The sequence below is a fragment of the Bos javanicus genome, chromosome 19, assembly GCF_032452875.1.
Source record: "Bos javanicus breed banteng chromosome 19, ARS-OSU_banteng_1.0, whole genome shotgun sequence".
Taxonomy (NCBI): domain Eukaryota; kingdom Metazoa; phylum Chordata; class Mammalia; order Artiodactyla; family Bovidae; genus Bos; species Bos javanicus.
This window is the reverse complement of record NC_083886.1, coordinates 49,317,566-49,332,707: the sequence shown is the minus strand read 5'-3', so window position 1 is coordinate 49,332,707 and position 15,142 is coordinate 49,317,566. Positions and strand designations below refer to the sequence as shown.

Here is a 15,142-nt window from a genome sequence, read left to right as displayed (position 1 = left end):
CTCCTCTGTCTATGGGATTTCCCAGGCAAGAATATTATAGAAGGCTGCCATTTCTTTCTTCAGGGGATCTTCCCTACCCAGGAATGGAACCCGAATTTCCTGCATTGGCTGGCAGATTCTTTACCACTGAGTCATCAGGGAGGCCAGAATAGCCTTGCTAGGATTAAATGGGATAATGGATAAAATACACAGGTATAGACTTTATTATTATATAAAATCTCCATAAACTCAGATCTACTCATTTTTCTGGTCTCATGCCCTGACACTAGAGTCAGGTCGGAGGCAGTTACTCACTGTACTCTGAATAGAAGTTATCACTTCTTTGCTCCTTTCTGCTTGGAGTGACGTCACTATCTTGCTGGTAAATCTTTATCATGCTTCAAGACCCAGTTCAGCTGTCACCACCTCAGGTAAAGCGATCTTGAGTTCTTCTTTGAATTTTTAGCTGTAATTAATAGTACATTTATGTGAAAGTCAAAATCGCTCAGACTCTTTGCGACCCCATGAACTATACAGTCCATGGAATTCTCCAGGCCAGAATACTGGAGTGGGTAGCCTTTCCCTTTTCCAGGGGATCTTCCCAAGCCAGGGATCAAGCCCAGGTCTTCTGCATTGCAGGCAGATTCTTTACCAGCTGAGCCACAAGGGAAGCCCAAGAATACTAGAATGGGTAGCCTATCCCTTCTCCAGCAGAACTTCCAGACCCAGGAATCAAACCAGGGTCTCCTGCATTGCAGGTGGATTCTTTACCAACCGAGCTATCAGGGAAGCCCATAGTACACTTATGAATTGTTCCATTTCTTTTTTTATTGAAGCTCCTTGGGGCTAGGCACTCTCCTCCCTGTACTTTGCAGTTTATGTAGAAATATCAGATTGCTTCTCCCAATTCTTGTATTAACCACAAACCTGTGTCTTTGCTGTTCAATCTTACTTCTGGCTAGTTTTTGTCTTTCCTTCAAGATTTATAGCTCAGGCATTATTTCCCGCCAGAGGAAAGCTCTCCAAATTCTCCATTTGGGCTCAGATGCCCTCTGCGTGTTCACATAACCCTTCATACATGTCTGTACCTTAACATTTACTTTTTAGGTTTTCCTTTATTTTTAAAATTTTTTACTTTGTATTGAGGTATAGCCAATTAATAATGTTGTGATAGTTGCAGATGTACAGCAAAGGGACTGAGTCATACATATAGATGTATCCATTCTCCCCTAAACCCTTTTCCCATCCAGGCTGCCACCCAACACTGGGCAGAGTTCCATGTGCTCTATGATAGGTCCTTGTCAGTTATCCATTTTAAATACAGCAGTGTGTACATGACCATCCCAAATTCCCTAACCATCCCTCCCCTCCAGCAACTGCAAATTTTTTTGATGTAGACAGTTTTTAAAGTCTTTTTGAATTTGCTACAATATTGCTTCTGGTTCATGTTTTGGTTTTTTTGGCCAGGAGGCATGCGGGATCTTAGCTCCCCAACTAGGGACTGAACCCGTGTCCTCTGCATTGGGAGGTGAGGTCTTAATCACTGGACTGAGGGAGAAATCTACCCTCTCTAGATCTGTACATGGACGTTCTCTCTGCCTTAAATGCCTTTCTCTATACCCAGAAAACTCCAACTCAGTCTTCAAAACCCAGTTCAAGCATTTGTCTCATGAAGTTTTCCCTGATCCTGTGACTCCCACCCAGGCACAGGCGATCCTCTCCTCCACAGGGCCACCAGGTAACCTGAACCTGAGTCACCGCATGGTCCTCTGCAAGCAACCTGAAGGCCATGGGCCCCTCGCAGGCAGTACATGCTCTGTGTTTTGTTACAGGTGATGCGTTAGGCCATCCGATAGTGTGATGGGCTGAGGTAGAGTCTAATCCCCTGGCCAGTGTCTGTGGAACATGACCGCCATGGCAGAATGGGAAAAACTGAATTTATCACAAGAAGAAATTCAGTCAGTCTATACATGTTCAAGTTTTATTACAAAGTATGATGGGCAGAAAATACGGTACTTCTTATACAGGAGGCTGAAACAGAATGAAAGGGTGAAAATTAGGTTTAATATACTTAGGAAGCAAGAAATAAAGTCATAGATATAACACTCCACTTTCAGGTGCCTTTGAAGTAGCCTTCAATGGAGATTTACCAGCGTGGCTTCACAGCACAGTGTTAAAAATTTTTTTACAAGCCCTGTGTATTATCAGTCCTGTGAAAATAATGTTTCTCTAAAAAATGGTTACAGTACAGTTCTGTAAGGGGCAGCTTCCTCTCCACCTGACCGTGGGATGCCACAAAACCTATGATACAGAGAAAAAGTTTAAATACATAGCGAGAAATTAAGTTCGGACACACTAGGCTAAAGGGGACAGAAACTGATTGGCTAGAGCTTAACACTTCAGAGAACAAGAAACCTCCATTTTCTACAGAGAGATTTGTACAATCATGCTACAAATTCACGCTCGGGGAGGAAGGCTGGAAGGTCACTGACAGGGGTCATCACATACACAGGAACCACATCAAATGATCCATCTTCGACTCCAGCAAGTCCAAGCTTTAGCTCCACAAGTTTCATAACACACCGCATTATCAACCCAAGGGGAGAACGTTCTTTTAAAGAGCAGGGATCCCGAGTTCTGATCCCCTGGGTTGTCCTAAAGGCCGGTACGTGGACGTTTTCCAGCTGTTACACAGTCTGCTGACATCCCTCCTCTTGAGTTCATACTCTGATTAGCTTATCTGTTTCTGGTTGGAGACACCAGTCCAAGCCTCTCGGGAAGGCACCTGCATGTTTGCATTCTTAAAAAAAAAATCACATCCACAAAGGAGCCTGAGAGGACCTGGCCCATTCCATGTGGCCATATATTTGACCTTGACCATTAGCAGCAATGACATGGTGGGAAAAGAGGGCGAGGCTCTGCAACACTGAGTAGCTGGCCCAGCCAGTGCAGGGACGACCCTTCTTGGAGAGCCTGGCCCAGGGGTCACAGTTGACTGCTCGGCTCAGCTCTCCTCCCAGGGAAAACCCAACTGAAGTGACTAGCATGACCTTCCTTGCTTATCCCGGAGCACAGACAGGAAAGGGCAGAGTCTGCTCTGGGGCTTCTGCTTTAATGGTCTCCCTTCCCCTAAGCCGGGCAGTCAAAGGACCTGGGGACGGTGGAGGGAAGATACGAGGCGGGCCTCCCATAGCTGGCAGACTGTGAAGCTCCTACATATGTCGCAGGCTGGGAATTCAAGGCCCAGGCTACAGCAGGAAGAGAGATCTACAGGGGCAAAGGGTGGGGAGGTAAGAGAAAGAGAAAGAGGACAGCGGGGTGGGGAGCCGCTATGACCTTGCAACCTCCGCTTCTGCCGTCTACAAACTTACGACCAAGAAGAGCCATGGTTTGGAAGGACTGAGGGGCTCTCAACTCCTGCAGATTTCTGCCACCAAACAGCAACAGGGTTGAAATGCAGCAGGAAGGGGTCCCTCTGTCACCCTGTCCCCAGCATCACAGACATCGCTGAATGGTCCTGGAAGGTTGACACAGCCCGAGAACAGTCTCACCCCACAGCCACATGACAGTCTGACAGTCTGCCTACTTCCTCACCTCAGACCTGTACCACCCTCGAATACCTTCTTCATCATCACTGATTTCCTCTCCCATCCTCAATCTCCTCCTAAAATTTCAGCCACACCTGTCATCAAAAACTTGTTGGAGTCTCAGTTTTTTTTCTGTTTCTTCTCAAATCTTAACCAGTACTCTGAGAGCCAATCCTGGTTCTGATAAGAGATTCTCCCCTGATCATCAAACATCTTCTCTCTTCAAGTCCTCATCGTGCGCCTAGTTCCTTCCTGGAAAGAAAGGCTTCTGATTCTCCTGGGTGTAAACACTCACGCTTTCAAAGGACTTTTGCCAACTCTCTGATGGGGAGCCTGAAGCCTGACATATTCAGCAGCTGCCTCCCCTCAGGAAGGACAAGAAAAACAAAGGTGGCTGTGGCTCAGGGGTCCAAGACCACGTCAAAGCGCGACAGCCGGGAGAGCCAGAGCCAAGAGGTGCCAGCACAGCCTTCCCAGGGCTCTTCTCACGTTCAAGGAGGACAGAAGCAGCGCCTCCCACCTCTTCTCTCCAGCTGGCAATCTGAGAACCTAAACAAATTAAACTAACACTTGCTTTTGAAACTACAGCAGATCTCTGCTTCCTGGAGCGTGGCTGACTAAGAGGCTTTCTAAATCCTGAGACTACAGAAATCCCCTCCTCAGCCCTGAGGCCATCTGGTTCAGGGCATGAAGGGAAGGAGAGGGAGCCTTCAACATTCTAGCATCCCAGCTACTGCGTGTGCACGCGTGCATGCGTGTGTGCGTCTCTCTCCCCCCAGGTGAGCTGCGGAGTCTCACCTGGGCCCAGGTGGGATGTTGGGAGGAAGAGGACCACACCTCAGGGCCTAAGGAGGGTGACAGGGCTGGGAGTCCACAGGGCAAAGGAAAAAAAGAAAGAAAAAAAAAATCAAAAGTTGTTGGTTTCCACGGTAAATAGCAACTTTGTCCAAAATATCCTCATTCCTAGTAATGAACTTTTCTCTCCAGGATGCTTTCAAGTTCCAGGTGACAAATCTCCTCACCACTCAGACCACAAAAGTGCAGATCAGGGAAGGGCTCTTAACTCAGAACTCAGTGGAGTTAAGCCCTGTCCCCAGAACGACCTCTCCCACTAGACTCCATTTCAAGACCCTTTCCACAGGAAGGAACTGACGGCCTCCCAGAGCCAGCGACATTCAACTTAGCCTTGCTACCCTTGAGGGAAGGACCCTGGAACCATCAAACACAATAACAAGCAGAGGAGGGTTCTGACCAAGGACTGGTTCGTGTCACATGTCCAAAAATGATGCAGGGCAAAGCTGGCAGTAAACGCAGGAGGACTGGCCAAGCAGACAGCCAGTTGGAGAGCCCCCAAATCAGAAGCAAGAATAAAGGTGGAAGTGGAAATACCCTGACTGAAAAGGAAAAAGAGGCTTTTTCTTTGGGAAAAGCCCCCATGTATGAAAGCAAAGAGCTATGACTTTGGGGATACCAATCCATCTGCTTCTGAAAAGGGAGACTCAACCAAGAGACTTTAAGGGCCCAGAAACACAAAGCTAGCTGCTTTGCTTCTCAAGGGCAGGCGAGAGCCCCAGTGGACAAGATCTTTGGCGCCAAGGCCTGCTACTCTCCACTCCCAGCTGCTCAACTCAGAGGGTCTCAGAAACCTTCGGACACTTGGCAGAGCGCGGCAAACCATACTCCCCCAGACTCTGGGCACATCCCCAACTCTGCCCGCCCAAGGACTCGCATACCACCAGAGTCACACACAAGACCCCTCCCTGGAACTCGTTCATCTAACGGAAACAGACACCCGCCGCCTCCATGTCCAATACTGCTCAGAACCAAAACTCGGGGCAGAGCGGCTGATGGGTTCATGGGGCTCTGAACTGGCTGGCCCTGGGTCTCTGAAGTTCTCTTGCTCTCTGTTTAATTGATGGCCTGGGATCACCCCTGCCTGAATCCATCCTCTGCAAGAGCTGACCATCTCCCACACTCTAGAGATCTTGTTTGGGATGGACACTCAGACTGGGCACCTGCCAAGGAGGGCTTTCTCTCCTCTCTAGTGGGAGAGTGGCCAACGTACCACCAGTCACAGTGAACTAAACAGACAGAGATACTGAAGTTCAGCTGCTACATCATTCCTGTCTACTGTTCAAGACATGAAAGAGAATGGTTGGGGGTTAATATTTGGAGAGAAAAACAGACTCTTAAACTGTGGACCGAAACATACTCTAAGCTCAGCCTTCCTGCCACCATCCCCCGGGAGTCAGGCACCCCCATTAGCCTGGCTAGCTCAGTATGTCCTGGGGGGCTGGACAGGCGTATGTACTTGAGGGAGTAAGAGCAGGGGTCGCACGTCTATTCTGGAGCTCAGAATGCCCTCAACAAGAGCCAGGCCAAGGAAAGGCGTGAGCCGGCCGACTTCAGAGCACCGAGGAGGTTTGGGACTCCCAGTCAGGTATATTCCGCCCAGGCAGTGATTCAAGAAGGCAAACTGCTCGGAGGGTCAGGGGCCTGGGGCCAGATCCAGGCAGGGAGGCAAGAGAGGAAGGTGTCAACAGGGAGGGTGATAAAACCAAGGAAGAGGCCAGGGAGTAAAATTCTTTTCGTTAAAAAATTAGCCTGATAGATTAAAAAATATACAAAGTTGAAATTTGTTAAGAGACATGGATAACATGAAGAAAAACAGTTTCAAACTGGTGTTTGTTCCCAGGAAGTGCTCACATGGACAAGGACCCAGACTGCTGTCTTGGGCAGACAGAGACATCTGCGACAGACGAATACAGACGTAGCCGCTGCCCACAGAGCTCATTAACATGACGGCTGACAAACAGATATACAGAAATGTTTAATAGCAGAACCAAAAGAGATGAGGAAAGGAGAGAGAAATCGAAACACTCAGCCCTGGGCTGAGGAGGCGCCGCGCGGCACTGAGTCCGGCACAGCGAGCGGTGGGCAGCTGGCCGGGGACTTTGGAGCAGTTTCTGCTAACAGCGGGTGCAAAGCAACGACAGACGTACTGGCCACCGGAAACGCGCGTCTTCTCACTCCGGGGGTGGGGCAGGGGCGGGAGCCACACGAGCCCCGCTGCGGGCACAGCGCCACTGACTCTACACTCTGAGTATCTCCAGGCAGTTGTTGTAGCAGATGGCGATCCAGTCAGGCTGGGTCGACGCCCACTGCACGTTGTTGATCTCCCCCTCAGCTGTGTAGGCCAGGATCGGGTCCTCGATGGCCCGGGGCATCTGCTGGATGTCCCAGATGAGGGCCTGATGGTCATCCGCTGGGGACACAGAGAGCCGGCAGGCAAGTCACCACTCAGGCAGTGAGGGTCACGAGCCCTGCATCAGGCAGGGGCACACTTTACAGAGCACTCACTCACCCAGACCCCATGGAGGGAGGTTTTAATGACGAGGAAACGTTAAGGCAGGTGCCCTGAGCCACAGAGCTCCACACCAGTGAAGGGCAGAGCCCTCCACCTCTGCGTCTCAGGGCCCATTCACCACAGCAGAGTGGGGATGGCAGAGGGACTCAGACCGACACCTCATCTCCTCTGAGGTGGACATCAGGGAAGAAAGCTGGGATGGGATCCCACACATGGCATCTTCAGCCACTTAAAGTACCCGAGTCGTTAAAGATGCCTCTCTGATGATTCAGTTATTTAATGCGATTTTCCCCCATGCTATGGACATGCATACATCAGCGAGGGCCACAGTGAAGAAGTCAGGCCACAGCGAGGCTCGGAGGAAGTGGGTGGGCCTGGGCCTCTGGCTGCTCCTCAACATGGACAGGCATGAGCAGGCTCCCCACAGGAAAAGCTTCACGCTTTCAAATTCATGCTGAATTGGCCCCAAACCACCAAACTACATTGCTAAGGTAGAAACGGGAAAGGAAGGAGGGAAGATGCCTTTCATCCTCCTGTTTCATACACCTCGGCCTGTTTCAGTGTTGTTTAATTTTTAATACCAGACATTATTTCTATGATAAAAGAACTCTGACGGCCACCACATTTTTAAGGGGTACTCTTGGGGTCTAGCAGATGGTGAAACGGGAACTACACACCACATGCTGCATATCCAGTCAGGTTCTGCAGGGCCCGTCAAGGCACCCAGAGCTCAGTGCAGGGGCCGGGGGCGGCGGGGCAGAGGTTACAGCCAAGGAGACTGCCCCTTCTCATACTCCTGGATGCACCTCCTGTGCAAGCCAGGATTCTGGGGGCACACAGTGGGCAACATAAGCCTGTAACTGTATATGATGGAGACAGTACACAGATTCTCGGTGTCACTGAGGGTATAAGATCATCTGGGAGTTCAGACTCTTTCAGCTGTGCTAGTGTAGGGAGGTTCTCAGGGGCATCACTCTGTGTAAATCTCTCAAACCTTCCTTGGGATAGAGTGAGGATTTACGATGATAAAGAGACCAGAGGAAAACCTCCCCTTCCCTCCCTTCCCATCACCCGCCTCCAGTAATTACCTGCAGTACAGATGTGGCAGGATGAGTGTGGGGCCCACGCAATGCCATTGACGCATGCTCGGTGGTTGTTTAACCTGGCAACAGGTGTGCAGGGAACTCGGACGTCCAGAATCACTACCTGCAGAAAGAACAAGAAACCCCGATGGGTGACAGGAAAAAAGAAAAAAAGATACTACACAAGGGGAAAAAAAACGTGTACATATAACTTGCTCATCTGTAGACTTAAAAGACTCTTAGAGACAGAGGGGTCCCCAAAGTAACTATAAGATTGAGGAAAAAGGAAACAAAGGAACGGGTCATTTATAGTCTGTATCATAAGCCACATGGGGCTTCTAGGCTGCAGGGGAGGCGGAGGGGCAGGTAACATGAATGTGGACAGTCCACCACGTGCCATCAGGTGCGTGTACTCAGAATTCTGTGCCTGCTCAGCTGGGCAGATGAGAGCCCTCGCCCCCGAACCCCAAAGCAAAATCTGAAAGGTACTGGCTTCCTCAAAACACAATTCATCACAGCATCATGTGCACCCACAGCTGACTGCTTCTATGAAACAATAGGCTATACAGTGGCCATTTCCCCGTCTACTCACTAAGGCTAGAAGACTCTGCCCAGATGACAGAGGGAAAACTGCCTGTTCGTCTACTCGGCACCAGAAGCATGAATGATATGGTTGACTTTTTAGATACTGCTGTTCTTGGCTCAGAGTCCAGCTCTCTATGTACTCCAAGTTCTTGACACACACCCTTATTCTAGATCAGGTTTTCTCAGTTTCAGCACTACTGACATTGGGGTGGGATAACGCTGTGCTGTGTGTTGTGGGGAGTGGTCCTGGGCACCACAGGCCCCCAACTTCCAGACTCTAGGAGCACCACCCCTTCCTGCACCCCCCACCCCCTCCGACGTTGGGACAATCCAAAACGTCTCCAGGTGGATCCAAAAATCCTCTGGGGAGAAAACTGCCGTCAGCTGAGAACCGCTTTCCTGGATCCACAAAGCCGGGCTGGAGCAGAGTCGCAAGGCCTAGGTGAGCCTGAAGTGGGGTTCTCACCTCCATTCCATCCATGGCCATGGTGGCCAGGTAGTTGGGGTCCTGCTTGTTCCAGCAGAGGCGCAGCAGTGGGTGATGCTGTGGGTCTTCATAAATGATGGTGCTGTGTTCTAGGTGACGGAGGTCAAACATCCGCACCGAGCCATCGGCACCCACGGAGGCGAACATGTCCCTGCCGCCCCCCGCCCGGCTAAATGCAATGTCGTAGACCTGTTGGTGAGTAAGAAGCAACAGTCAGATTCAGGTCAGTTACCTCCTTTTCATGTCACAGGGAAACCTACTGTCCCCTGGTTCATCTAAACCCCTGCTCATGACTTGGAAGGAGGTGAATAAAGCCACACCGCGCCTGTGAGGACAGGAAACCGAGAGTGCTAACACCAATGATTACCCAAAGAGTGATAACCATCCTATGGTGGAAGCCGGTAGGCTTCCTCTCACTTGCTACCTTCCAAGTATTCTTCCTCCACCTCCCGTGATAACATAGCACATACCCTGCTGACCAACAGAGCACAAATAACTCAGCAAGTATTCTACCCGGTCGACCTGGACAGGCTCAATGAAGCCAGAACCAGTGGCTATCTCCCGCCACCCTGTTAGGAGACTGAGACATTTATTTCCTGGCCCTCATGGCTTTCATGTATGTACAATCAGAGCAGATCCATGACCACATCAAGGCTGAGGTCATCGAGTGGAGAGGTGGAAGTGGCCCTCCTCTGACCACAGTTCTGCTGTGAAACCTGGACCTGAGACCCATGTGCAAGAAAGAGCTAAGAGCCACTCTGAATCACGGGAGGCTTGGGTATTCCTTTATTTACAAAGAGTGTTAATATTGCTCTCCTAGCAAATGCTGTTTCTTCTCCTAGTTGGTTTGTGTTCGTAAGTGTATCAACTTAGGTTTTGAATTATTGTCTTCTGCATTTATTACCTGCTGCAAACTATATTGCACTAACGTCTATGAGAAAACAGACAGAGAGCAACCGAGGGTTTCAGAGAAAGAAAGGGACAAAGAAAGACAGACAAAGCCAGAGCCAGACAAGCGGAGAGAGAGAAAAAGAAAAACAAAATGCTGAACAAAGAAAAACAAAAATGCCAAACAAAACCCATCTCCTGGGGCCAAGGACTGTAAGAGCTGACTTCTGGGGAGACATGAGTGGAACCTGTCCCTCACACTGTGACTCCAGCCTTCCTGAGGTTCTACCTTCTGGGGGACACCGACAAACAAGCATCTGTTTCTAATCAACATCATAAATTGCCCTTCCTCTGACTGACAATGAAGACACTGCACTTCTCTCTCTATGGTGGGAACGAGGAGTGGTTCAACAGGAAAGTAGGCTGCCATTCCAAGACCCGACAGACCCAGGCACTGGCCAGCACTGGCCAGCTGCGTCAGGGCTGGGGTGCGTTTATCCACACGTGCACCCACGGCTGGCGCTCTGACTCCCAGGGACAGGGACGCCCCGGCAGCTTCACTGAGCAATAAGGTGCCCACAGGCAGTAGAGCCAAGCGTGTAAAGCCATTCTGACTGCTCCTTCCTCCCAGTTCCACCCACATATTCCATCAGAAGCCAAGAGAGGGTGACAACTCCCAGACACACACTACCCTCCTCTGCACCAACCCGCCAGCAGCAACGAGAACCTCCGAGCAAGTCTTTACTTCAACAGAGATCCGGACGGAGAAAAACCAAAGGCGCTGGGAGGTGTCGTTTCTCTCGGGACAACCACCCTGAGGTTCCTGTCTTTGAGGCCAGGGTGTTGGTTCAGGGCCTTCTGGCTGTTAAACTCGCTGTTCCTCTTGCCCAGACGACCTCACTGTGGCCAGTGTGGCTCCTCAGCTTTACCATCATCTGTGTGAGCCATCTCCTCATTAAATCCCCTCAGGTTAAACATGCGGAGTAGCTCTAGTTTTCCGGGTTGGACCCTGACAGAGAACGACAGGCTAAGTGTCACAGAACCAAAATGTAGCAACTTGCTCCACTGGGTGCCAGGACGCGCTTACTGGTGCTCCCAGCAGGTCACGCTCTTCCTCTGCCCCTTGTTTTATGGTGACCGAGTCAAGCAGACTTTAACAGATCTCGGCGCTGGGAGCACAGAAAGCTGAAGAACGACCTCTCACTAAGAATGATAACCTGGTCACCAACTTCTGTGGACAACCTCACAGCTCTCACCTAATGTCTAGGCATCCTTTTAATCTGTACAGACATTAACACTCCTCGCTGCGCAGGAGTTGGAGAGAAAAGGAAACACTACCCACAGGAGACATCTTGTGATTTCCCTGGTGGGAGGACCAGCACGTGGTAGCTCTGGGAGTTATAAGATTTATGACCATTTTACAAAATTACTCAGAAGAAGGCTCTGTAAATACAATTAGAGCTCGCTCCCTTCAGCTCTTCAAATACACATAGGAGAAACATCACCATCAAAGTTAAGCATATTCAATTCCAAATAGTATTACACATGTAAGTATTAAGTGAACATACTAGAAATTCATAAAACAAGTTTACAGAAGAGTTAATCAATTAGTTTTGTCTGCCAGGAAATTTCCCCTCTTCTTGCCTTCCTGCTCCCAAAAAAGTAAATATATTTCAAGGTAAGTGTTACTCTAAAATTATACGATTATTTTTTTAATCACATCAGGTCCAAGTTTGCCTCTAAGAGAGTCTGTTATTAAAAACCAGCAATCTCTGGCACAAAAAGGAAAAACAACAGACTACAGAATAAGTTGTTTATATGAGTCAACAAAAATGCACTCATGTCATACTGTTTTCCACTGTTTTGACATATTACTGTTTTCAATTTAGATGAGAAGACATCAGCATTATATCTTCCACATCACTTGCAAAAAAGGAAGACAACGGCCTGACCTCACACTAAGGCAGAGAAAGCACCTGCAGAGCAGCATCAGTACCTCTTTGTCATGGGCGATGAGCTGGGTCTTCACGTGGCCAGACACGAGATTCACTCGCCCCAACACCTGCCCGGTCTCCAGCCCCCAGATGGTACACGTTGTGTCGATGCTAGAGGTACCTGCAAACAACCAGTGTGTGTCAGCGGCTGCCAGTGTTGAGGTCCCGCGCCAGCCCCTCTCCTTGTGCCTGTTCATCTGTTGAGCTGCAGACAGGCAGCAAGCACTTCCTGAGTACAGGGAGGGTACCAGGAGAATGCAAGCGTCATGGACTCAATCCTCACCCCAGGGCCTCAGCCTCTGCCTGGAGAGATGAGACTTGCACATGTGGGAAGCTCGATTCCACAGGAGGAATTAATAATCACATTCCTTATTTAGCCTCTTTCCCATTCACCCCCGTGTTAGGAGGCTGCACGTACCTCAAGGCCCAGTGTGACAGCTGAGAACACGTATCTCTGCTTCTTCACACCGGGATACCCCTTCCCTGGCTCCTTACCTAAAAGATAAGGATCCACCTCATTCCAGTCAAAGGAAGTCAGAGGAGCACAGAAATCCGAGTTCTTGTTATTGTTCAGCAAACATTCCAACCTGGTCTCTGTTTCGCCAACCTGAAGGAAGAATAATTTTTACAAACTCAGCCAGTCTTAGTTTCACAAAAAATCTTCCATGCCTCTTTCAGATGATACCTTAGTAAATATAAGACGTGTGGAGACAGTTTTATCATGAAGAATACTACAGCCCAGAGGAATGACTTGAATACTACTTCTTTCCAAGCTTTCTCCTCCGCCCAGCTGTTTTCCAAATTTTCACCCCCAAATCCTTCTAAGACAAGAGGTCTTCTCATCCTGCCCAAAGCAGTATCTGTACCCTCCTGGCCGGGTGCTACACCTCCAGCTACAGGAGAGGCTGCGGTGACGGCTCAGCTGAGGGGAGGCGAGGCCCACCGTCCACTCCCACGCTGCAACAGAACCAGTGGCCCAGGATTTCGTTCAGTGTACTCAAAAATATCCTGGCTGTGAGCAGAATGAGAGGCCGCAGGTGCCCCACCCCCACAGAAGGCTCTCGTCCTTATACCACGTTCACTGAGCCCTGAGTTTCCAGGGCAGACTGCAGCCCGACTTCAAGGAAATCTGGGCCAGACTGACCAGGACATCTGCTGAGCCCAACAAGCTCAGTCCACCCGCTACCACTTGCTTCTCCTGGCTGCAGTGACCCGGCCTCCAGCCCCGGCCTGCTCTCTGTGAGTCCACAGCTGCCACTCGAGGCCAGTCGAGCGCCCGCTCACCCTCCACACGCGGAGATAGTCGCCGCTCGTCGCCAGCAGGTCTGGATACACGCCTTTCGTGTCAGGGATCCACATGAGCTTGGTGGTGGGGTACGGGTGGTCGAAGGTGTTCCGGCAGATAAACTCTGAACTCTCTTCGTCTAAACCCACAAGCTGAACCTGTAACACCACAAAATGGAGCCATGTAAACTTTGGTTTCTCAGTTACCAAGTACTCCAGAGCCCATCAGCAGTCCTAACACTGTACCACCCTTCACTGCAGTCAAGAACCACTGGGCGGGTGGGCATCTAGTCCAGCCGACCCGCTGCTCAGACGAGGAAACCCAGCCTCGGAGGGACCAAGTCACACTGAAGATTGCAGAGCTAGTAAGCGGCAGAGACCAAATTTGAAGACAGGCTTCCTGAATCCAACTCTCTGCACTCTTGATTCAACCACAGAGCTGCCATTATCTACCCAGCTGCTTACATCTTTCCCTGCAACCCAAGGCCCTTGACGACGTGCAGCCATGGTTTTAGTGACTCCATGACTAGAAGTGCTGTGGGCATTTAGTGCCATCCAACAAAGTAACATCTCACCTAAAATAAGGCAATCGTGGGACTTCCCTGGTCATTGTCCAGTGGTTAAGAATCCACCTGGCAATGCAGGGATGCAGGTTTGATTCCTGGTCCGGGAACAAGATCCCACATGACGTACCACAACTACTGAGCCTCAGGTCTCAACTAGAGAGAAGCCCACATGCCACAGTGAAAAGATCCCATGTGCCGCAACCAAGACCCAGCACAGACAAAAGTAAGTATTTTTAAAAAGGCAATCGTACACGAACTGCCTCCTCCTCTAACCACCCCTGCCTTTTGCCCCATTGGCTAGTAACATGTTTACACAGAACAGTGTGCCAAATGAGCATCTGAGAATCCAAACCATTGTAATGGGCAAAAAAGTGGGTGCTGTTGATGGGAAAGTCCCACCTGGTTCTGACTACCTTTTCTTTGAGTCAGTTTTGGACCAATATTAACTTCCAAACTTTGCTGTCAGACTTGATCTGGCCCAGCTGGAAATGCCACTTACTATCCATTTGTTCATGAACTTCCACCCAGTGGAAGATGGAACGGATTGGTAGGGAGGATAAACAGAGGATAAGCACTAACCATACAGAAGAAAACAGAATTCCTTCCACTCTTGTCTTTCTGACTTTTGTCTCAAGATACCAGTATCTTCCTATCTTTTTTTTGTAAAACGATATTATTTAGGTTCAACTGCATACAATAAAATTTACTCACTTTAAGTGTACATTTCCATGAGTTGGAATGTATACATTTGCAAATGTATAGAGCTGTATAACCTCCCACAACAATTAAGATGTAAAATATTTTGGGAATTTCCTGGCAGTTTAGTGGTTGGCACTCTGAGCTTTCACTGCTGGGGGCCTGGGTTCAATCCTTGACTAGAAAACTAGGATCTCACAAGCCATGCAGCAGGGCCAAAAAAAAAAAAAAAAAACCCACAGAAAAACATAGACTATTTCCATCATTCCCAAAGGTTTTCCTGGGGTCCTCTGCAGTCAGTCCACACCCACTGAGCCACACTGGCTATGGTTCTGCCTATTCTGTAACATCACATAGATGGATTCGTGGTGCTGAGTCTTTTGGGACTTGGCTACCTTCTGCAGGATGCTCTTGAGATTCAGCCATGTTTTTATCACTGAAATACTGCAGTATATGGATTTTGTTTATCCACATTTATCCATTTACCAGATGATGAACTCTTGGGTTATTTCCAGGTTAAAGCCATTAGAAATACTGCTGCTTTGAACATTTATGTGTAAAAAAAAAATTTGTTTAATGCTTTTTTTTTTTTTGGCCCCACCAAGTGGCATGTGGGATTTCTTTTCC

General features: G+C 49.3%; 1 protein-coding gene across 1 annotated transcript in view; it reads right to left on the bottom strand.

The window, feature by feature from the left end:
* Positions 1-1,946: 1,946 nt before the first annotated feature.
* Positions 1,947-15,142, bottom strand: part of DCAF7 (DDB1 and CUL4 associated factor 7) — a 31,178-nt gene continuing 17,982 nt past the window's right edge. The window contains exons 2-7 of the mRNA XM_061392346.1: positions 13,254-13,412; positions 12,465-12,576; positions 11,972-12,090; positions 9,067-9,276; positions 8,022-8,139; positions 1,947-6,831 (exon numbers count right to left, since the gene is read on the bottom strand). Coding sequence (XP_061248330.1) covers positions 6,659-6,831; positions 8,022-8,139; positions 9,067-9,276; positions 11,972-12,090; positions 12,465-12,576; positions 13,254-13,412 — 891 coding nt within the window. The 3' untranslated portion in view covers positions 1,947-6,658. The remainder of the gene's footprint in view (positions 6,832-8,021; positions 8,140-9,066; positions 9,277-11,971; positions 12,091-12,464; positions 12,577-13,253; positions 13,413-15,142) is intronic.